Source organism: Onychomys torridus, chromosome 9 (assembly GCF_903995425.1).
Source record: "Onychomys torridus chromosome 9, mOncTor1.1, whole genome shotgun sequence".
Taxonomy (NCBI): Eukaryota; Metazoa; Chordata; class Mammalia; order Rodentia; family Cricetidae; genus Onychomys; species Onychomys torridus.
In genome coordinates this window covers 912,838-937,027 of record NC_050451.1, presented here as the reverse complement: position 1 = coordinate 937,027, position 24,190 = coordinate 912,838, and the positions used below count along the sequence as shown (strand labels likewise).

The following is a 24,190-nucleotide window of genomic DNA, read 5'->3' as shown; positions in this document are numbered from 1 at the left end:
TTCATCATGTCTTCTGTAGTTATTACATCTATAGAACTTGGAAGGCATCAGGTCAACATATGTCACCTATGTGTGAAGAAGTTTATGTCCATCCATTCTTTTTTTTGTTTGTTTTTTTGAGACAAGGTTTCTCTGTGTAGCTTTGTGCCTTTTCCTGGCACTCACTTGGTAGACCTGGCTGGCGTCGAACTCACAGAGATCTGCCTGGCTCTGCCTCCTGAGTGCTGGGATTAAAGGCATGCACCACCACTGCCTGGCTGCCCATCCGTTCTTTGCGGGCTTGTTTTTCACTCTAACAGTGATCTCCTAGCAAATACAAAGTAAGGCCTTGCTTGTAGTCAGGGATTCTGAAGTGCATATAGGCGAGGGCAAAGGTCACCAATTCACTGACCCAAACATGAAGTCACTTAGTGCAGAGTCCTAGCCAACCTCTATGAGGTTCATTTGTAACACTTTCCAGACAGTTCTGCCTATAAGCAACTCCACTCAGTAACATGGCTAGTAGCTTCAGTCAACATGTTGGGAAGCCAAGTGGTCAGGACTAGGCAAAGATGGAGACATCATTCTACTTGCTTTGGCTGATAAAAAGAATGGTCTTTGCCTTACCCATTGCTACAGTTTTAATATGAAATGTCTCTCGGGCACGTGTTGAGGGCTTGTTCCCTAGCTGCTAGGACTGTTTTGAGAGTACTAAGAAACTTTAGGAGGTGAGAGGCCATCCAGAAGAAGTAGGTCACTGGGAGCAAGTCTTTGAAGGTAACACCTGGTCCCTGGTTCCTTTGTTTCTGTTCCCCACCTGCGAAGATGTGAGCAGCCTCTGCCACATGATCCTTCAGCCATGATGTTCTGCCCCACCATACTTCCAGAATAGGCGGAGCCCAGGATGATGGACTGAAATCTCTGATGCTGTAAGCTAAAATAAGACACCAACCCTACTACTCTCCAAGTTGTCTTTATCTGTTTCATCACAGCCCTGGAAAGCTGACTTGAATTCTCACCTCCCTCAGCTGAGTTAAAGGAGAGAGTGCATGAGCATAGGATGACAATATTGGGAGTTCAGGGAGCAAAAGGGAAGGGTGTGTGTGTGTTTTTAACTGCATCCCCCCACATACACACACTTCTCTACATCCACTAGTATATTACATGGGTTTAAATCAGATTCCACTGTACATATAATTATGCTCAACATTTCTCCTCTTGATTTTGTTTAAGGGACGCTAGGTATATTTATTTCTGTTTTGGGTGGTAATGGCTACAGTTGAAGGGCCGACATGGGGTCATCTTGTTGGTTCTGCTGTCTACTGTTAGTAAATATGAAAGGATGCTTAGACCGGAAGCTGGCAACTGACTTCCATCTCTGACTGTGCCATTTCCATCTGTACGCTCCTGGGGAAATCACTGACACTCACTTTCCTTTTGTGTACTCATTTTAAAAACAAACCAAAGGATATAAAGGTGTTCTAAAATGTGTAACATGCACACACAGAAAGTATGGGCATCATTGCCAGTCATTATGAACAACTAACTTCCTACACATATTTCCCCCTAAGAGCTAGACCCCTAAAGTCCAAAGATTCGAATCAAACCTCTTTGATCTTTGTCTGTGTGTGCTCACATGTCTCTGTGTGTACATGGGCACTTGTGTTCCTGTATGTGTGGAGACAAGAGAATACCTCTGGGTGACAGTCTTCAGGCACCTTCTGGACAGGGTCTCTCATTGCCTAGAACTCGCCAAGTCAGGTACGGTAAGGGGCCACAGAGCTCAAGGACTGGCCTGTTTCTGCCTCTCCAGTGCTGAGATTACAAGTGCAAAACACAAGCCTTCTGTCTTTCAGTATGCACAAAAAAAGTGCATGGTTAGACACTATCCACAGCGCTGTGCTGTGTCTATGGAATAGCTATAGCCAGGTGGTGGTGGCGCACACCTTTAGTCCCAGTACTCGGGAGGCAGAGCCAGGCGGATCTCTGTGAGTTCGAGGCCAGCCTGGGCTACAGAGTGAGTTCCAGGATAGGCTCCAAAGCTACACAGAGAAACCCTGTCTCAAAAAACCAAAACAAAAAAACAAAAAAAAGAAACAGCTATAATATTATTTGGGTATGAATAAGCTCCTTGTCATTTTTGTAATTTCTGTTATGAGCTGCCTTTTGTCTATTTGCCAATAGATAATTTTATATCTGTATAGATTATTAAATGATGGGGATATTAGTCTTTGCCCTGTCATTTTATTACTAAAATATTTTCAAGGTATTATTCTACTTCTCCTTTCTAAAGAAGCACATATTACATAAAAAAGAAACTTTGGTTGATTTGGCATCACAATATAGCATAATTATAGTATTTCTGGGTTGATCAACACTTATGATTTCTTGGTGCAATGAGGATGCTCAGATGAATAAGCAAAAACAAGGAGGAGACAGAGCGGACACGCCTAGGTGGACTGTGAGCAAGGACGTGGAGTGGGAGAGGCAAGGAGAGGGCCAGCAGTTTTCAAAAGTTTACACTACATGAGAAAGTACACCACAGAATAACAGCTCTGGAAAGCAGTGCTACAATCAAGAACTGGTTTTCAGGGCTGGAGAGGTGGCTCAGAGGTTAAGAGCACTGGCTGTTCTTCCAGAGGACCCAGGTTCAATTCCCAGCACCCACATGGCAGCTTACAACTGTCTAAACTCCAGTTCCAGGGGATCCCACAGCCTCACACAGACATGCATGCAGGCAAAATACCAATGCACATGTAATTAAAAATATATTTTAAAAAAAGTTAAATAAAAAAGGGAAAAAGGGACTTTTTCACGAGCCATACTGAACAAAGACAGAAGATGGCCTCACATGCTACAAACTCTCTGTCCCTGGAGGTACTAAGCAGAGATGTAATGGATGTGAACTGGGCACCTGTTCCCAACAGATCAGGGTACTCTGAGGCAGTGACCTGGGGTCATTTCCGTAGCTGGTTTTATTTGTTTCTTAAATCCCTGGAAGCAAAGCCTGTTTTGCTACTCCTTTCCTCCTCAATGTAAGAGCCAGGAAAGAAAAAAAAAAAAAAAAAAGTCCAATGAATTTACCGTTAAGCTTTCTGGTTCAGCTCCAATTAATTGAAGTTTACTAATAACCAAGGCTGCCTCCTTGAAAAAGAACACAATGGTCCAAGCTCAGAATCATGTCCAAGTGTTTCTAGACTTAAAGAGGACCACTCTTTTCCTAGCCAGTTGAAGGTTCGCAAGCTGATGCTTAATTAACTTCTGACAGCTTCTTCTAAGCTACTGTTGTCTACTAAAACAAAAAAAAAAAAAAAAAAAAAAAAAAAAAAAATGGAAATCAAAGTGGAGAGAAAGAGGAGGGCATTAGAAACCTCTGGCATTTTTTTTTTACTGCCAACAGTGTGTGGATTGACATAGAATAAATGGTAATGCAGGTACAGCAAGTTCTTCATGTGACAAATTACATAAGGCAACTGAACACATACATCACCAATGAAGGCGTCCCCAGACACACACACACACACACACACACACACACACACACACACACACACACACACAAACACACACCATTAATAACAATTAAATTTACAGAAGGCTTTGCAATGTTAGGATGTAATCAGCTATTTATTTTCATCCAGCAGTATAAAAACAGTGGCACTGGTCCATCCACAATTGTGGGGTGTCTTTAAAAAAGAGGGAACACAGTTTTTAAAAAACAGAGGGTAGTTAGGCCCTCATTATTGGTTTGTGGGGAAGGCTGGTAGCTCATGGAGATAAGCAAAGTGACTAATAGACAGGGTCATCTCCACATTTCTGAATATGTAGAATTTTGGCAAAGACCTCATGGTCTTGAGACACATACAGATGAAATTACCAAAACTCTCTCAAGATAGAGCTTGCTAATTTATGAAGTGGGCTGCCAGAAGTACTGACTAGGGGTTGGTTTGCTCACTCATTACGGAAACAATGAGCCTTGGATTGTGAGGCAATTTCTGGGGCAGGCAGGTTCACCCTTCATGTGCTATGTGGTAAGGAGACCAGTGATTTAGTCATTTTGTGGCAAAGTGATGTGGTTGGGAAAGTACAGACTTCACAGTCAGACTAAGTTATGAGTATGGAACCCTTTACCACATAGTCCAGCTGTCCTGTAGAGCCATGACATGCCTGATGGGAGGGAACCTCAACTGAGAAAATGCTTCTATAATATCAGTATGTAGGCAAGTCTGCAGGGCATTTGGAGGTGGGGATGGATACCGGGGTTTCTCTTTGTAGCCCTGGTCATCCTGGAACTCACTCTGTAGACTGGGCTGGCCTTGAACTCAGAGATATACCTGCCTCCATGACCCGAATGCTGAGATTAAATGCATGCACCACCACCACCACCTGGCTGCATGCCACTACTGCCTGGCTGGCATTTTAATTAGTGATTATTGGGGAGAGCCCAGCCTTTTGTGGGTGGGGCCATCCCTGGGTTGGTGGTCCTGGGTTCTATAAGAAAGCAGGCTGAAGCCAGGTATGGTGGTGCACGCCTTTAATCGCAGCACTTGGGGTGCAGGGGCAGGCAGATCTCTGTCAGTTCCAGGCCAGTCTGGTCTACAAATTGAGTTCTGGGATAGCCAGGGCTGTTACACAGAGAAACCCTGTCTTGAAAAACCTAAAAAAAAAAAAAAAAAAGCAGGCCGAGCAAGCCAGTAAGCAGCACCCTCCATGACCTCTGCATCAGCTCCTGCCTCCAGGTGCCTGCCCTGACTTTGATGATGAATTGGGAGATGGAATCATAAGCCAAGTAAATCCTTCCTCCTCAACTTGCTTTTGGTCATGGTGTTTCATCACAGCAAGAGTAACCCTAACAAAGCCAAGAGGATAACACCAACCTCATATGATCATTGTGATCAAAGTGAAGGACATACAAATGAAGCCCCTCATGCATTCTATGCATAAAACAGCACTCAGTAAATTAGGGTGATGAGCATGATTTTTTTTTTTTTTTTTGACACAAGGCCTTGTAGTCCAGGCTTGCCCTGAACTCATGCATCCCTCCCACCCCCATCTTGCTAAGATGACAGGTGTGAGTCTCTACACCAGTCTTGATAACACTCGTTGAAATTACTGAGTGCCAGCACATGAATGACCTCATTTGACCTTCTCTCCGGTTCCAGGAGGCAGTACTATCATCATCTCTGTTTTACCACCAAGATATACAGAAAGGCACAATAATTTGCCCGGGTCACTCTACTATCAGGTGGTGGGGAACATGAGGGTACCCAGATAGCCTTATTCCAGAGTCAATGCCTTGAACAACCTTCAAGTCAAATGTATAGAGTTAACCTCCTTTTCCTCTAATATATCTTATCCAGCATGTGCTCATCTTGGAGAACCATATCTCTAAGACACCCTTACTTACAGCTGAACAAGCCTCAGAGCGATGGCCTAGTGACCACAATCTAATACTACCAGTGAGTAATGACCTTTCTCTGGGTAACTATGGGATTTTTCACCCAGAAAAATCTGAGGCCAACTAAGCCATCTAAAAAAACTTTTAGGGTCCAGTTGCAATAGCTGCCATGACTGTTCCCACACAGTTGGTCTTATATACTGACAGTTCAATACTGTATGAGGAAGATTCCAAGAAAAGCTAATAAGCAGAGGAAACCAGTGACCACTTAGCTCTGTAACTGGCACTCAAGGAGTGCACAGCCAAGTGGATAAATACGGTTGTTGACTGGGGAGGCATAAGTCACCGCAGAACACAGGGTCCACATTGCCCTACTGCTAAAGCTTCAGAGGCACCTTCTCAGTTATATGGTTAAGATAGCATAAATAAATAAAATATTTATTTAGAGCACTTTATATGACTGTTTTGCATTGCCCTCTATTTTTGTTTGTTTATTTTTCCATTATATGCTTTAAGTACTCAATACTGGACTCCATCAGGAAATCTGGTATTAGACCTTGGATCAGGCTGGGTTTTCTGCAAGTCACCTTTCTTTGGTGTCCTTATTCATACATGCTTTGTGATGAACTACAACATGGCAGGAGTTTTAGGAGAGACCTAGACACGATAGAATTAGAAAGATGGTAGAATGCTATAATTTTATATCCAATGTATGCCATTATTCATAGGACTATGCAAGGCTACCGACTGGGTAAAAACTAGAACCTATATTTTTGGGAGCCCAGGGTAATGGGCTATACACCTATTATCTATGTGATGAAATGTTTATGAGCACCAAGAGACAAAGAAAATGGCTTAGAAACACCACCAACCAAACAAGGCCTGATGCCAAGAAACATCTACACCCAGAGTAAGCAGGCTACCAGGATGCCAGATCAAACACAAAGAAATGTCTGTTTGGATTTCCATTAAAAATGAAGCTGAGGCCAATGGATGGCTCAGCAGGTAAGAGCACTTGCTGTGCAAACCTGGTGACCTGAGTCCAGTTCCCAGATTGTGCTTTGGGAGAAGAGAAGTAGAAGGTGTCCTCTAACCTCCACAGGCTTGAACTTGTACACACCTGTGTGCGTGTGCGTGCGCGCACAGTAAAACATAAGGTTGACCCACAACTCTTAAAAGTCTAACAGTCTTAATCATACTTGGTTACTGAGCCTTCTATTTAAAACAAACCTCACTATGGGGAAATAGATTTTTAACTAGAAATCAGCCTGGTTCATTAGCAGTATCAGCTTCCCGTTTAGTATTTAGGCATTTATTATTTAGGTATAATACTTAGGTATTCATAACACCTACCAGTCCTCCAGTGAGCACTCCCTCCCAACATAGGAAGTGATCAAAGTTTTCATGAACATGAAAATGGAGATAAACTGAACAAAGTTGTGCCAATGATCAGAAGAAATGAACTGCTCATGCCATGGCATTTTTCTGCGAAAATCCAGAGCTATTTATCAAGCTCCTCACATTTCACAGTGTCACAGTGACGATTAGAGCTGAAGGATCTAGTTAGTCATAGGCATGAAAATTAAACATTTGATGCCAGGCAGTGGTGGCACACGCCTTTAGTCCCAGCACTCGGGAGGCAGAGGCAGGTGGATCTCTGTAAGCTGAGGCTACAGAGCTAGTTCCAGGACAGCCAGGGCTACACAGAGAAACCCTGTCTCAAAAAACAAACAAAAACAAGCAGTATTTTATCAGTCGACACAAAATATCAGACATGACTATCATCACATATATAGAATATTTTTTAGAATATTTTTATAGTTTAAAATACATTTTTTTAAAGAAAAAATTTAAGTCGGTATCATTTTTACTTTCCCTGGAAGTTGCCACTGAAATAAAAAAAGAAGCATTTAAATGAAAACCTGAAGAGAAATTTCATTATTTGCTTTTAAGAGAAGTGTTTGCATCAGTTTTACTCAGGTACATAGCATCTGGTGAACATGAAAGCCTTCCCTCCCCGCACCTCCCCAGTATTCTGGTGACTGAGTGCTAGAAGGAACTGGTTGGTGCCATGCTGCACACACAGTCCTCCCTAGAGGACACTCAGGGGGAACTGTCATCGTACAGTTGTACCAGGCATAGGTGCTCAGCCACAGCACCACTGAAGGTCAATGAGCCGTTATCAAGCCAAGAAGGCCTTCAGATAGACCGGCTTCCTTTTATTATTGTTATTTTTACAAAGTAAAAACTATCTCTTGAAAAAGGAACTTTCATAGGACCTAACAATCAATATCTACTTTATAAACAGTTATATAATCACATTTTTTTTTAAAGACAGTAAGTGAATGCGTTTTTTTTAAAAAAGACATTTACAAATACTAGCGACACCTACCGGCAGAAAATATATTTCAATCCACAGCTTGCAAGAAGTCTGGTCTACAGAAGCTGCCTTTTGTGCTGACAGAAAAGAGAAAACTTCCCCCGAAACCCACTTAGGTTTCTTTTCTCTAACTTTGCCTATCCCCATTATTAGGAAGTGATTTAAACCTGACCAATGAAGTTGGAGATACCTATCTCTGCCTCAAGTTCAGTAAAGTTTATTTTTATTATGGCAAAAATAATTACAGTAATAACTCAACGGTGAAAAATATTTACCAACTATTCCCCAGAAGCATTCACCTCCCATCCTTGCTTTCTACACACCCACACCTCACAAAGGGAAAATAAGCATATTTTATTTTGTGGATCCAACTAGTAATGAAGAAACTTAGTGTAACAGTTCATGAAAGGTTACAGCAGATATCTGCAGACTATGACTAACAAGGAATGAATAAGCAGGCAGTTCAGTTAAGCCTTTACCAAAATACCCCAAAACACAGGACGAGCTGGGGGAAAAAAAACCTGTCAGAATCCACAGCTATTTCCACTACTGTCTTCGCTGGTCCACTTTAATTTATTAACTGAATTGGTTATTCTTCTCTCCTCCTAGGAGTTTGAGGAGCCACCAGTCCCACTGCTATTGAAAACTCATATACACTCCAAGCCTGAACAACCTGAACCCCAGGAAGGTGCCATGCTGTCCACACAAATGAGAACCCACCACACTGCCACAGCTGCTGAGACAAGAAACTCAAAAAACACTCAACTGAGCCAGGGAAGGAGAGAGACTTAGCCTGTACTCGGCATACAAAAACATCTATAACTAGAGCCTCCTGGAGTTCTGCTGGGGGTGGGGGAGGCTGTCTGGTAGGAGGAAAGGAACCTCCGATGCTAAGCCCCCTCCCCACCTATACACGATTCAGTGAGTCAGGTTATGTGGTGTGGAGGTGGAACTGAGTGCTGTGACAAGCCAGACATACATCTATCTGCCTCCAGCTTCACAGCTCACCCTGGCCTTAGTTCTGAGTGAGGCGAGAGTGGAAAGCGCACGCTCTCTCGCTCTCTCTCTCTCTCTCTCTCTCTCTCTCTCTCTCTCTCTCCACACACACACACACACACACACACACACACACACACACACACACACACACACACACACCACACAATGAGTTGGTCCCATGGACTCCAGCACAGGAAAGCTGGGGTCTAATAAACCAACTGCCTTCTCCAAACCTCTGAAAAAATAATGAGGATCGCCCTCTCTTCCAGCTGAACCTAACCAACTTCAAAGGGCAGTCAGCGATTTGCCAGAGACAGGACACATGGGGGAGGGGGGCCCAAGCAAACCAAACTGAGAGGACTGCCTCAGTTACCCAAGGGCACAACAAAGTTCCCAGAAAGGGAACTGCTTCCAGTATTTCAAGGCAGCTTCCCATTCACCAGAGTACAACTCATTTCAGCTGTCATAAAGGAGACCCTCAATTACTCATTTAGCTCAAACCCAAAATGAACGCACCCTCCCCCAGCCTCCTTTATTGGTTATATGTGACAAGTAAAAGTGCCCTGTCCAGCCCTTGCTATCAAACAGCTGCAAAACCAAGCGTGTCCGGTTGGTCGCCTGAACCGATCCCCAAGAACTTAGGGCTTTCCTAACCCCTGCCACGGAGGGGTAGACATTGCTTTACTGACTGGCTCTTCTAGACACCGGGGCCTTCCTGACAGGGCAGGGGGTAGGTGTCTTTGCCGGCTTTAGACAGAGACGGGGGTTCTGTCTGAGAGGGCTGCCTGACGCTCGGGCAGGAGCGAGGCAGCGGCTAGGAGCTGCAGTTCCCGGGCGCAGGGAGAGGGGCAGGGAGCGGGGAGCCACAGAAAAGACGCGAGAGGGAAAGCACTTTTAAGTGGCGATCCCCGAGAAACGCAGCACCACGCGGGGGAGACGGCAAGAAAGCGAGCGGTACACAGGGTAAGGCGGCGGAGGAGCCGGGAGGTGCAGGTGGCGCAGGGCTCGTCCTACCTCGTCCTTGGCCGCCCCGCTGCCCAGGGGTGCCTCCAGGCTGCAGTTCGCCCTCTTGACAGTGAGGTAGAAGGGGTAATCTTTGGCCACCATGGCGGCTGCCGGGCCTGCCCTTTGGGATGTCACCGCTGACCCCAGGCGACAACAAAAATCCCGGGTGAAAGAGGGCCCAAGCTCCACGGTGCCGGCGGCGGCGACGCGGACACCTAGGGCTGCTTCTAGCCTGGTGTGCCGGACGCTGGGGAGCCAGCGGGAGGGGCGGGGCCGCTTCAGGACACGCCCACCGCGGGCGGCTGAGCAGGCGGGGCTGGAGAGGCCCACCCCGCCCTCCTAGGAGTGTCAGGTGCGAACTTGCAGACACCTCCCGTGGCTGGGGGCGGTTTTGCCAGCTTTGGAGCCCTCAGGGAACACGCACCCAGCCGCCTTATCGGAGAGAATAGCTCCTCCACTCGTGGAAGAACAGCCGGTTGCGAGGTGGCCGGGGCCCGGGGACTGCACATTTTTCTTTCTCTTTTTCTTTTCTTTTCTTTTTCTTTTTTTTTTTTGACAGGGTCTCTCTACATAGCTCTAGCTGTCCTAGACACTTTGATTTTCATGACCGTTATTGGAGTAAAAACAGCCCCAACAGTAAAATGCACCCATTTTAAGTATGCCGTTCACTGACTTCTGAATAATTTAAAAGCACTGTATAACCAACCTTCACACCTCAAGAGAGAAATCCTTTCCACGCACGAAGTCCCCTCCAGCCGTTCGCCCTACACCCATGCTGGAAACAGATCGGGTCTATTTCCAGCCTATAGCGAAACCACGCCTTTGAAGATCTTTTCTTGGGAAGCGTTGACATTGAAAATGCCCAAAAAGCAATTGCAAAGTCGATGCTGTAGCCTTGCCCACACCAGTAAAAAAAACAAAACAAAACAAATAAAACTAGAAACAATGGTAACATTCTCAGTAGAGCAAGCTTAAGTAAACTTTCCTCACTATAGTGATCAGAAGGGAGATGGGTCTGTGGGTGTGGAATTGAAAGATCTTAATATTGTCCTCAGTTTGAGAATAATTGCAAAGGGCTGGGAATGCAGAACTTTAGTAGATAGTAAGCAAGGGTGAGGCCCTGAGTTCAATTCCTAGCATCTAAAATATAACAATGTGGGACAAAACAGTACAATACTATTTGTGTTAAAACTATATCTACAAAAGAGTGCTTTCTTTTTCCTATATTTTCTATAAAGACGTATTGTAGATCAACACCACTGAATGTCTGGAAGCATCTGCAGCAAGCTCACACTGTCCCTGACGCCAGAGGAGAAGCACCTAGGATTAAAAAGTGGACAAAGGGACTGGAAAGTCACAGCTAATGTTTTTTCAATTTCTTACAAGAAAAATATGTTCACCTATCACTCAGAAAAGAGATTAATTTTCTTAACATTATCATTTCCTCAAAGTACAAATTACATTTCTTGTGAACTTCACTGTATCTTTTTTGTTTGCTTGTTTGTTTTTAGTTTTTCGAGACAGGGTTTCTCTGTGTAGCTTTGCCCCTTTTCCTGGATCTCGCTCTGTAGACCAGGCTGGCCTCGAACTCACAGAGATCCACCTGCCTCTGCTGGGATTAAAGGCGTGCGCCACCACTGCCCGGCCACTGTATCTTTCCATACTCATGTGAAAGGCATGGATACGTCAGGTACAGGGAAGTGCTGACTCTTGCTTTTGCTTCTTAGATGAGGGAGTCAGTGTGATGGAGAAATTGACTCCATTTCAGTATTCTGTTTCCAGATGAGGTCAGAACCCACCAGTTCCTCTTTCCCTGGCAGGAAACTGCTTAACATGTGGATCTTTCATCTCAGGTACCAAATCCACACCCCAGCAACAAACCCACCCATCATCTTGCCTGATTAGGGCAGAGAGACTGACTACCTTTGGCTGCAGGAAGAATCATATGTTGTAAACAAGAATCCTAAATGAATAGGTTCCAATTGAGAATGGAGAAAGCCCCTGTGTTTTTTTCCCCAAGTATACACCCTGAAGCAAAAGGAAGAAAGCAGCAGCAAGAGAGACGTCAAGTGGGCAGGAGCATGTTAGAATAGCTGATTTTTCCCTGCTGGTATTCCTGCTCAATCTTTTCAGCCTGAGCGACACTGAAGGTGAGTCCTCATGAACACATTCATACTCCCTACAAGCTTGGCCAAGTGTGATGGAACCCCTCTCCAAGGGCAGCCAACCAAACCAGGCCTGGGGGGCAGTGACATGTCCCAGAGCCAAAGCACCCTGGGCCTCTCATTTTCCTTTTGCTGCTCTTCCAGGGCTCACTGACCATCTCAGCACAGGACCCTGGGCATCCACAGCTCATTTGGGAATGAGCTTTGATCCCTTGGGAAGTTTTCTGGGCCTTGTTCTCCAGTTGGAAAACATACTTACAGCACTTGATGGGGGGTTATCCCAACAAATTCCCACAGCCCTGGTATTGGGTGCTTTCTTCAATGTTCTTAGGACCAACCAGGCAGCGTAACACCAAAAACATAGGACGATAATAAATAAACCCTTAGAAATGGGGGCAGGAGGGCTACGGAGATGGCTCAGCAGTTGAAAGCACCGGCTTCTGCTGTGGATAGCGCTCTGTGTAAATAAAGTTCTGATTGGCCAGTGGCCAGGCAGGAAGTATAAGGCGGGACAAGAGAGAAGAGAATTCTGGGAAGTAGAAGGCTGGGGAGAGACACCGCCAGCCGCCGCCATGAAAAGCAACATGTAAAGACACTGGTAAGCCACAAGCCATGTGACAAAGTATAGACTAACAGAAATGGGTTAATTTAAGATAGAAGAAGTAGATAACAAGAAGCCTGCCTCGGCCATACAGTTTCTAAACAATGTAAGTTTCTGTGTGCTTTCTTGGTTGGGTCTGAGCGACTGTGGGACTGGCAGGTAAGAGAGATTTGTCCTGACTGGGCCAGGCAGGAAAACTCTAACTACACGCTTCTCTTTAGGAGGATCCAAGTTCAATTCCCAACTCCCACATCAGGTAGCTCACAACCACCCATAACTCCAGAGGATCTGAGAGCTTCTTCTGGTCTCCACTGACAACCACACACATGAGAACACACACACAATGGGGAAGAGAAATTGAACCCCAAATTTAATTATTGTACAACAAATATATCACATATAATAAGAAGCCTACCATATACATTTCATCTTCTCTTAAGATTTTTTTTTTTTTCTTAAAATCAGTGAACCACATACATGCAGCAAACATGTTTTTGACTATTCCTCTAGGGATGGAAAGAAGGACGGAGGAAGAAAGACTTGCTAATAGCCCGTAACTACTGTACTGCGAAATGGGCCAAGCACACCCAATGAGTTTGACAGTGATGATGGGAGTCTCCAGTGTCCTTGGGTTCTGATTCTTCCAAATAGGATTCTCATCTTTAAATTCATAAAGATACATACATATTAAAGACACATATGTACACACACACACACACACACACACACACACACACACACACACACACACACACTACAATAAAGCCCATATACTAGGCCAGCAATTGGGGGGAGGATCTACAAGCTTTGTATGTGGTCCATGAGACATTCAAACAATTTTTAAGACTGTTTTTTTGCCCTGTGCAATTTCTGCCTTGTTTCCAGGTTTCAGGCCTCTCCCTCTGCTCTGGGATTTGGGCAAACTGTCTGGGACTCTAGGGGTGTGAGTGACTAAAGACTGTTGGCCAACAGGCTGTCCTATGAGAGGAATCCCAAGCACAGGGCCAGGCTAGCATCTGAGTTCGAGGGAGGCTAGATCAACCCAGCAAGGCCTCCCCAGCAGAGCAGTGGTGGTCTGCCGCCCCACCCCCACCCCCCCAGCCTCCCCTGCCATCCGTGTGTGTGTGTGTGTGTGTGTGTGTGTGTGTGTGTGTGTGTGTGTGTGTGTGTTTGTGTGTGTGTGTTTACAGCTTAGGAACAACACTGCCTAACAGCTTCCCTAAAAGCAATAGCACAAAACACCTTTCAAAGCTCTCCTTCAGCACAACCAGTTATAATCCCATAAAATGCTTGAGAGCTGGGCAGTGTTTGTCTGTCGCCAGGAGCCTGGAATCAAGAAGCCTGTTCTGCATTTCCAGGAACGACGCCAAGCCCAAAGCTGTGGTCTCACTTGTGCTGAGAAGTTGGGACTCTGCAGCCATGCACGAACGATACTGGTGATTAGCCCCTTTTAACCTAGCACATGATCAGGTGTGGTTAGGAACTCACTTACCCACTACTCAGAACAGACCCATCATGGGGCTAAAACCTCAGAGGCTAAAGCAGCTGTGACCATCTCAGTCAACAGGACCTTGTTCTATGCTATCAGCACTGCCCTGAATATCAGGGTTGGATTTCTGTCTTTTTTTTCTTAAAGGTTCACTCATGGATGAGTGACTCATTCATTCATCAAATAGGCACTGAGTGCTTCCTTGATTAGCTACTGCTCCTCTGGTTTTCTCCGCATTCTTAAGCTTCCCTGCTAGGCAGGTATTTACTCAATAAATATGGTCCAATTTCAGACATGGCCTTTCAGATGAAACCTCAGTGGCAAGTTTTGTATCACAGAAGAAGCTGGTCTGCCAAGGCTCAGCCTCCCACCATGCAAACCGGCTTCCCTGGTACCTGTAACCATATCTACTGGTTAACCAGACAGAGTCATGCGCGTACATGTTGGGCACTCACATGTTCCAACATCTCTCCCCTCCCCTTTCTTTTGGGCGATGGTCCCAGTTAATGATCAAGCTCCCTCTCCTTTCTTCAGCTTCAGTTCAGTCTTGATGGGGGGAATGAGGAGGAGAAAGCAGGGAACTCTGTGGTAGGATCTGCTGCCACACAAACAGCAATGGCACACCCAGTTACATCTGAAGTCACACACAATGGTACTTCCTCCTGCCCAGGGACAAGCCTGCTGGCCCCAAGGCAGACTGGTGAAAATCCAACCCTGGATACTACAGCTGGAAGATTTAATTTTCGGTTGTCCAAAATGTTTTGTTTTCAGGAACAAGTCTGAAAACAGTCAATTAATTTAAAACAACAACAACCACCACCACCAATAAACAAAACCCAAAACCTGTTGGTTGTTTTATTTTACTCTTTGGCTCTTTTGGGGGCCCACCACCTGGCTCCTAAATAATCACACCCAGAGACTTTTTCTTATTTATGAATGCCCAGCCTTAGCTTGGTTTGTTTCTTGCCAGCTTTTCTTAAATTATCCCATCTACTTTTTGCCTCTGGGCTTTTACCTTTCTCTATTCTGTATCTCTTTACTTTCCTTTTTACTCCATGGCTTGCTGTGTGTCTGTGTGTCTGGCCCCTGGTGTCCTCTCCTTCTCCTTTTCTCAATCCTTGATCCTCCTCCTCCCAGATTTCTAACATAACGCATCTTAAATTAATACTCCACAACAAGCCAGATGGTGGTGGTACACATCTTTAATCCCAGTACTTAGGAAGCAGAGGCAGGTGGATCTCTGTGAGTTTGAGGCCAGCCTGGTCTATAGAGTGAGTTCCAGGACAGCCAATCACACAGAGAAAAAAAAGGGGTGTGTGTGCAGGGGAGAGATATCCTACTAAAGTATACAATGTGATCCCTTGTAAGGCACAATGTGTGAGGGCTGGGGAGGTGGCTGAGTAGTTAAAGCGCCTGCCACACAAACACAAGGACCAGAGTTCAGATCCTCAGCATCCACATAAAAGCCCCAGTGACCACCGTAGCCAGCTACCTGTAATCCCAGTGTTTAGGCAGAGAGAGGGGATGCCAGGACAAGCTGGTGAACTCTTGGTTCAAATGACAGAACCTGCTTCAGGAAATAAAGTGAAGACACCAACATCAGGCCTCCATATACATATGTGCCCACATATATGTACAAACACACCAGACACACATATACACACACAAAAAAAAGTGAAGGCAAATGTGAATAAAGACACACAACCATGCTCACGTCATTGGGTCTGCACTGGACATTTGACATCTAGGCAGTCAGGGGCAGTATTTGAAGTAAAATTGAATGAAAAGTCTACTAAACCCATATCCTAGACCCCATTTAGAGTTCACTGAACCCAAATGTTTGGCGGGGAGCTTAGAAATGTGTATGTTTGATCAACACCATCAAAGAGCACGTTTGAGTGATACTGTGTTACAAATCAGAACAGTGAACTGGCTCCCCACTGTCCCCCCCCCCCCACCATCAGCAGTGACCACAGATCTTTGGTCACAAGTATGTGGGGGATGTTCAGCCAATGTTATAGCATCAAAATCAAGAATGGGCAGAGGAAACTATTTATTGGTTCATGCAAACTATTGTGCACTGGGAATCTCGAGTGTGTATAGCAATGTTCTATCTACATACATATGGGTGCATAAGGATACAGTGAAGAATGTGCAAGTCCACACTTCAGCTCAGCAAAGCCACCCACCAGGAAACATGTTCTGACACTTGGGCTGGATTTACAATCTCGTTTCCAGGGCTTCAAATGAAAACACACTTATCTTCATAGCCGAGAGGCACAACTGCATTTAAGTTTTTAAAAAATTAGCTGTAGAGAATGAAAGGAGGGCTGTTGGCGTGAGATGTTTACCTGCAAAAAGGCCTGGGGCCGGGGTGTGTGTGTGTGTGTGTGTGTGTGTGTGTGTGTGTGTGTGTGTGTGTGTTGGAGGGGGTGTCTGTAGAAGACCTTAATTACAGAACTAGTCTGACCAGAAGGAACAGTTTCAGGGACTCTTGGCAAGGATGTGTCTCATCTGGTGGGAGCAGAAATTGGCTAGTGTGCTGCAGAGCTGCAGCGGGCCCAGAAGCTGAAATGTCCCAGGTGCTTTGGGCATAGTGAGAGCTTTGTAGGGAGCTGGAGGGGGTGGGTTAATGGAACACTTTGGCCAAGCGGGAGCTGAGTGAAGAGAGCTTCTGTTTTTTATTATTTTATTGGACTTTTGTAACAGGGACTCAGAAAGCCAGGGCTGCCTTAAAACTCATCATGCAGTTGAAGGTGACCCTGAACTCTATCTTCTCCCACCTCTACCTCCTAATGCTGTGCTGGGGAATGAACCCAGGGCTTCCTGCCTGATAGGCAAGCCCTCTACCAGCTGAGCCACCTCCCCAGCCTAAGAGTTCCTGATTTATTTGATTTTTATTTTCCCCCAGCTCACATCCGAGCCCAAGCTCAGCAAACACGGCTCCCACGTCTAAGAGTCTTGCTAACAAAAGAGTGGGCAGAAAGGCGCCAGTCACGGGCGGCTTAGTCTTCGTTGATGGCGCTGTCACCTGCTTCTTCCACTTGGGAGTCATCACTACAACACTCATGGTTGTGCCTGGTTAACTCTCAATCAAGGCCATCTGTGACCCCCCCCCCCAGGCTAGAGTAGTCCTCACTTTGTCTCCTCAAAGCACCAAGTACCTCTCTCACCCCAATAGTCCTCTATCAACAGATCCTTCGTCTCCACTGTTTGACCACAGTCAGGTGGAGGTGTGGGGGTGTGGGAGGGGTCATGGATTTCACCCACATTGCTAGTCAAATCAGTTCCAGTTCCTCCTACCATACTGGCACACATCAAACAAAGAAATGAAAATCAAACTGAAATAGGACTGGTCAGAGATGTTATGAAAAAAGGTAAACCTAGAGGGTCCCCCCACCCCCAAGTAACAGCATGTAGTTTTTTTGAAAACTTGTTTTTAATTATGTGTACGTACATGTATCGGTGTGTTGTGGGTATATGCACATGAGTGTGAGTGAATGAGGAGGCCAGAGGTATTGTGAGCCCCCTGAAGTGGGTGCTGGAAGAGCAGTACAAGTTCTTAACTGCTGAGTCATCTCTCCAGACTCCAATGTCTTTTTAAAATATTATTTTTTATGGCTAGGTATGGTGGCATGTGTTTTTAATACCAGCACTCAGGAGTCAGGGACTGTGGAACTCAGTGAGTTTGAGGTTACCCTGGTCTACACAGTATGTTCTAGGCCAGCCACAGGTATGTAGTGAGACACTATCTTACATTTTAAAAATTTACTCTTTGAGAATTTCATACATGCATATAATATATTTTGATCATATTCACCCCTTCCCCAACTCCTCCTGGATTTCTCTTACCTCGTGCCCCGCTTTATGACTTTTTATTGGCATTTTTTATTTATTGAGAATGTAATACATGTAAATAATAATTTTTATTATATCTCCCCTCTAATTCCTTCTAGATCTCACTTCATGCCCCCCACCCCAACTTCATGTACTCTCTCTTTTTCAAATAACCCAGAGTCCAGTTAGTGCTGCCCATACACACATGGGTGGGGGACATCCACCTAGGCATAGTCGAACTAGCAGGGACCACATCCCTAAAGAAAACTGACTCTGTACTAGCAGCCATCAGTGGTCAATAGCTCCTCAGCTCAGCACTCCTGTGCCCTTCCCCCACTTGCCAGGGCACAGTGTCTGGGACAGGACCAGGACATCATATGCAGACGGCTATCAGAAATTTTGAAAAGCAGACATGGGTCCTTAACTTAGCTTTCTGACAGTCCAAAATTCGTGGAAACAACTTTGAAACTTAGGGCTCTTTAGACTGAGTCTTTGCTCTCTCAAGGTAGGGCCTGAAAGGCTGACTTTGGTGAGGAGAGGAGGAGGATTTTATTTGGTGTTTAAGATCCCACATAGCTCCAATCTGAAGTTTCCAGGATGATGTGAATGTGTGGATTCAAATTTCATTTCATTGAGGCATTGTCTTGTTTATGTTGCCCAAGCTGCTCTTGAGTTCTAAGCTCAAATGATCCTCCTGCCTCAGCCTTCTGAGTATCTGAGACTATTGATGCATCACTACACACCTATCCCTAGACTCCACTTTTTTTTTAAGCTGAGGACTGAACCCAGGGCTTTGCACTTACTAGGCAAGCGCTCTACCACTGAGCTAAATCCCCAATCCGACTCCACTTTTTATCCCAGGAAGCCAAAGGGATGCTAGCTGCTTGGGATGGTGAATCTTTACTGTCCACTTGACTAGAATCAGAATCGTCTGGAAGGTTGGTAGGAGAGACCTTTGGTTGTGTCTATGACCACATTTCCAAAGACCCACCCTTGAATATACTATCTCATGTCAACATCTCCTTTCTTTGCTTCACAGATGGCCATGATGTGAGTGGTGCTGTTCCCTGTGCCTTCCCAGCCACACAAAAATCAGTGACCACTGTTCCTCCCAAGGAGGGTCATGATCTCTCTCTTAGGTTTTTACAAGAGGTGCATGAGAGCTTCTGGCATAGAGACAGCCAAACTCATCTGTCAGTGAGTGGGAGGAAGGGAGGAAAAGAGGTAAGAGAATTGAAATTGTAGAGCCAACATCATGTGGCTTCCTTTTTGAACTTTAATAACCCTGAGCTGCCTGCAGGCTCAGAAAAACCCAAATGCAATAGTAGGTACAGGGATTTCTCTGGTGCCAGGAATATGCAGTAAGACACAACTTTTACAAGGTAGGCAATGAATTAACACCCTGTAGCAACCAAAGAGGCTTTTAACATCTCTAAAGTTGGCAGCCAGATGCCCAAGCATTGGCTTAGTGCCTTCCAATGCACAACAGATAGGACCACATACTAGAGGATGAAATCATCTTCCAGGAGAAAGAATAGCAGAGGAGGCTGGGTTTTTATGATTCAGGGGAGGGGAGCAATCCGATCTGTATTTTCATTGCCACAACAGGCCCTGTTTTAATGGACACTAGAGGTTTTCCACATGTTAGACACATTTTCTCAATGTTTTAAAAGGGATCACGTTTATTAGACCACCTCAGTTACTGAAGGAACTATCCTCCCTTCACTGGGGAGGGATTTGTCCTCTGGGGTTATCGAAAAGATCATAAACTGTAGCTTCTCATTTGGATTCTGCTGTTAGGAAGCAATTCAGGGTGTCTTGTTACAGTTTACCCCCAGAAGTTTTCAAGGAAATGCCTGTCATCAAAGTTCAAAAATAAACACAAAAATGATGCTGTCAGAGCAAAAAAACCAAAGGGATCAGCATTCTGCATCAGTTTCCCGATCATAAAACCTTATAAAAACAACCCACCCATTGGCAAAAACTGCACAATAGCTCATATTCTTTCCTAAATGCTTGCCTCATGCCACCCTGAAAGGAGGTGCCATCACGTTTCCTGAATCATGAGCTCCAAACACCACATCCCTTTCCTCCCTCTTTCATCCCCACCCATCTGGCATCTTTCCTAAACTTAGCCTCATCTCCAGAGAGGAGCTCAGTGGACAGAAGCCAACTTTCTCCTTCGACCTGGTCTGAGGAGGCCAAGCACCCGTACCAGCTGGCAGCGGGGATACCTAAGGCGAGCCCCTAGTTCCATCCTTACATCCTAAAGGATCTTTTAAGGGGAAGGGAAAATGACAGAGTCACCAAGTTGGAACATGCAAGCTGCCCCCAAATCTAAAGAACAGTTATAAAAGTGTTCGCCTGGTGATGGTACACCGTGAAGACCAAAGTATTTTCCCTCTACCTTGGCTCTATGGCGACATTTGCTCCCACCCCACCCTCTTGCTGTGCTGAGGATAAAACCCAGAACTAGGCAAGTGCTCTAACACTGAGAGACTTGCCCAGCCCTGTATCCAAACGTTCCTTGTGGAATTTTCAACACACTCTCCTTCAGTTCCCGGTACAACAAAAGTGCAATACATGCCCACAGGTGAGAAGCCTGGACTCCAACACTGAGTTTTTGTTTGACAGCTGTATGGCTTTGGACAATTTAATCCATAATGTCAAACCTCAGTCTAATCATTTGTAAAACTGTCATGTTTAACTTTATTTTGTAAAGCGTGTGTATGTGTGTGTGTGTTTGGGGAGGGGAGAGAACAAATATAGCATGAGTACACATAGAGGTCAAAGGGCAACTAATGTGAGTAAGCTCTCTCCTACCATGTGAGTCCTGTGGATGAAATCACATCATTAGGCTTGGTAGCAGGTGCCTTTACCAACTAAGTCATCTTGCTGGCCCCAGGTTCAAGGTTTTAATAAGATAAAAACCCATGAATGATTTAATGAGAAGATACACACACACACACACACACACACGCACACGCACACGCACACGCACACGCACACGCACATGCACTGTATGGTTAGATTATGGATGTATGAGTAAGAAAGAATGATTAACAATTCATCCCACTCCCTTTTTCTCAATGAATTAGAGGGAGAGTGATAGATTTAGGCATTTGCCCATCCTTCTTCCTTTTGAAGGGATTATTTCTTTAACTCCATGATCTGGAATTCTGACTAGAATGTTGGACACGTGAAAGCAGCAGCATCCTAAACAGTAGACTGACCCAAACTGGGAGACAAAGGGGCTGGAGCAGTTAGTGGTCATTGTCAACCTGACCAGATTAAGAATTACCTAAGAGATGGATGAAGGTGTTTGCAGAGGGAGTTAGCTGAGAGGAGACATCTTATGAAGAATGGGTAGTACCATCTGCTGGTCTAGGGGCCCTGACAAAATAAAACGAGAGACAGCAGAAAGCCAGGAACCCCCAGTTCCTCTGCTGGTAGTAAAGTGTCAACTTCTCTGCGCCACCACACCCTCCCCGCCACAATGACTGAACTCCTGAGACCATGAGCTGAAATAAAGCCTCCCTGTCTGTTGCCCTCTTGAGTATCTTAGTTACAGTGATGAAAAGCTAACTAACATGCAGGGCTCAATCCTGGCTCTACTATTCAATTTGTTAGGTGACTATGGGTCAGTCACATGACTTGACTGTTATGCTAAAGTGATTTAGAGAGAAATGCTTACAATTATGTGATTATATAAAACAACCAAGATGAAAGTGTGCATGGGGAATTGTCTTTATTTCATTTTTGGTTCAGAAAGTCTTCAGCTAACAATGTCATTGTCTCCTGCTGATGGGAGCACCTTGCCTAGAGGCAGCACATTTTGGTACAGGCAGTCCATAGTTTGGGTTAGTTCAGTACAGCAATAGGTCTTAAGAGTTCATCAGAAAATGAAGCACAGAATTCTCATAGCCAGGAATTGTATATGAAGATTGTCCTAGTTGGTATGATAAACACCATGACCAAAAGCAATCTGGAGAGGAAAGGGTTTATTTCATACACCTTATAATCCATTATGAAGAGAAGTTAGGGCAGGAACCGGGATGCAGAAACTGAAGCAGAGGCCACGTTGTTTACTGGCTTTCTCTACATGGTTTGCTCAGCCTGCTTTTTTATACAATCCAGAACTATCTACCTGGGGATGGCACTGCCCACCGTGGACTGGGGGCTCCCCCATCAATCATTAATCCAGAAAATGTCCTGCAGACTTGCCTATAGGCCAATCTGGTGGGAGGAGGCATTTTCTCAGTTGAGGCTCACTCTTCCCTGATGGCTCTAGCTTGTGTAGGTTGACAAAATACAAACCAGCACCTAGATAGAGGCCTTTTGTAGTAAATATCAACATAAACAAGAGGTCCGAACAGAGAGAAGACCCACTAGGAGAAAGATGGAGACAGGCAGTGCGAGCGGGGTAAAGCTAGCCTAAAATGTACCACTGTAGCTTAAAAATAAGTACTTGGCTGCACAGTGTCACGTTATCTGTGCAACAGCACTGATCCCTCCCTGTCTTCTTCCTACAGGCCTGCTTCAGCTGTGACAGCTCCCTCTTCCTTCAGTGGACTTACTGCCTCACAAATTTTCCTCCAGTCATAACTTCCTCTCGGCTTGGAGGACCCTGGTTACTTCTGCTCTGGATGGAACACATAGTGCCCTGACTGTGAGGCCAGGTACCACCAGCTCCTGTGCAACCCAGGGCTCTACTTCCGGCACAAAATACTGACACTGATGTTATCTGCTTATGTTTGTGTGTGTGCTTATGTGTGTACACATGTATCCATGAACATGTAGAGGCTAGCAGACAACCTCAGGTACTCCTCCTCCTCAGGCACCTGGTTTTTTGAGGCAGGGTCTCTTATTGGTTTGGAGCCTGCCTATTAGGTTAGGCTGGCTGGCCAGTAAGCCTAAGGATCCCTCCACCCCCACCCCTATCCCCATCTCTGCTTCCCATAGCCCTTGGATTAGAAGAACATATTACCATACCTAGCCTTTTCTTTTTCTCTCTTTCTTTCTCTTTTTCTCTTTCTTTCTCTTTCTCTCTTTCTCTCTTTCTCTCTCTCTCTCTCTCTCTCTCTCTCTCTCTCTCTTTCTTTCTTTCTTTCTTTCTTTCTTTCTTTTTTTTGAGACAGTGTTTCTGTGTATCCCTGAACTGCAACTAGCTCTGTAGACCAGGCTGGCCTCAAACTCTCAGAGATCCTCCTGCCTCTGCCTCCCAAGTGCTGAGATTAAAGGTGTGTGCCACCACTGCCTGGCGATACACAGCTTTTTAACACAGGATCTGAGAGTTGAATTCAGGGCACCATGCTTGTGCAGCAAGACCTTTACAAATAGAGCTATCTTCCGGCCACACTGCAGCAACTTCTAAATAGTCTCTCTGAATAACAAATGAAACTAGGATTTCCCAATAAATCCTAAAGTGCATTATCCTTAACATTTCCCCTAGTAGACTGCAGCTACCCAGGGGTAAGCGTCATGACTCTCCCGCGCAAGGCTGACGACGTGACAAAAAGACAATGGGCGATGCTGACCGCTGACCGGGGTCAGTGTCAGGTACTGGACTTTGATTCTGTATTTAGGATTTCACACCACTCTCACAACACTTCTGGGAGTAGTTAGTGTGAGAAACCAAGGCACAGAAAATTCGAGCAACTTGCCAAGTCACACAGTTGGTAAATGGCAGAGCTAGGGTTCAAATTCAAGGGCTTTCCTCTCCAGAGCCGGAAGTTCCCAACTATGAAGGGGAACATCAATAGTTTACAGGGCAACTTGATGCTACAGCTAGTGATGCCAAGGTCAAAGACCCAACCTGTGCAAAATGATTGAAAGGGTATCAGAGAAGAGCCAGGAGCCCAAGACTCAAATACGGGTTCTACATTCCCACCCTGACTTGGGTTGACCCTGGTTCTCTGTTCACTAGTTTCCCTGGCTGGTCAGTGTCAGACTGAGATGGACATTCAAGTCCTCATCAGTTGTTGACCCAAAGGCTAGGGTCACATACTGAGCACGCGAGTACCTTCTACAACCTATCACCAAAACAGCTCCTTCCGTCAAGCTAGTTACTCAGCCTGCGTTAGCCTCAGTTTCCCCAACTGCAATTAGAGTATAATTGCTCTGACTTCAAAGAGTGGAGGCAAAGACTAGAGAGAGACTGGGTTGAGGAGCTGACAGTGCTCGTTCCATCGACAGCAGTGGGCTTAATTAACTAACACAGAGCACAAAGGGAACCCCAGAGAAGGAAAGGACATTCTCAGAGCCAGGAACCCAAAACAACCAGACACTGAAACCCTGACCCTCAAAGACTGCTTAGAGCATGTCTGCTACAACCCCC

The 24,190-nt window shown here is 45.4% G+C and overlaps 1 protein-coding gene across 2 annotated transcripts in view; it reads right to left on the bottom strand.

Annotated features, from left to right (window-relative positions):
• The window catches only part of Arhgef3 (Rho guanine nucleotide exchange factor 3), a 275,499-nt gene that overhangs the window by 59,545 nt on the left and 191,764 nt on the right, over positions 1-24,190 (bottom strand). The window contains exon 1 of one of the 2 annotated variants that reach the window (XM_036199437.1): positions 9,771-10,025. The exons of the other annotated variant lie outside the window; for it this stretch is intronic. Within the exon in view, the coding sequence (XP_036055330.1) occupies positions 9,771-9,863 (93 nt within the window). The 5' untranslated portion in view covers positions 9,864-10,025. Of the gene's footprint in view, positions 1-9,770; positions 10,026-24,190 lie in introns of those variants that run through there. 2 annotated transcript variants of the gene reach the window in all.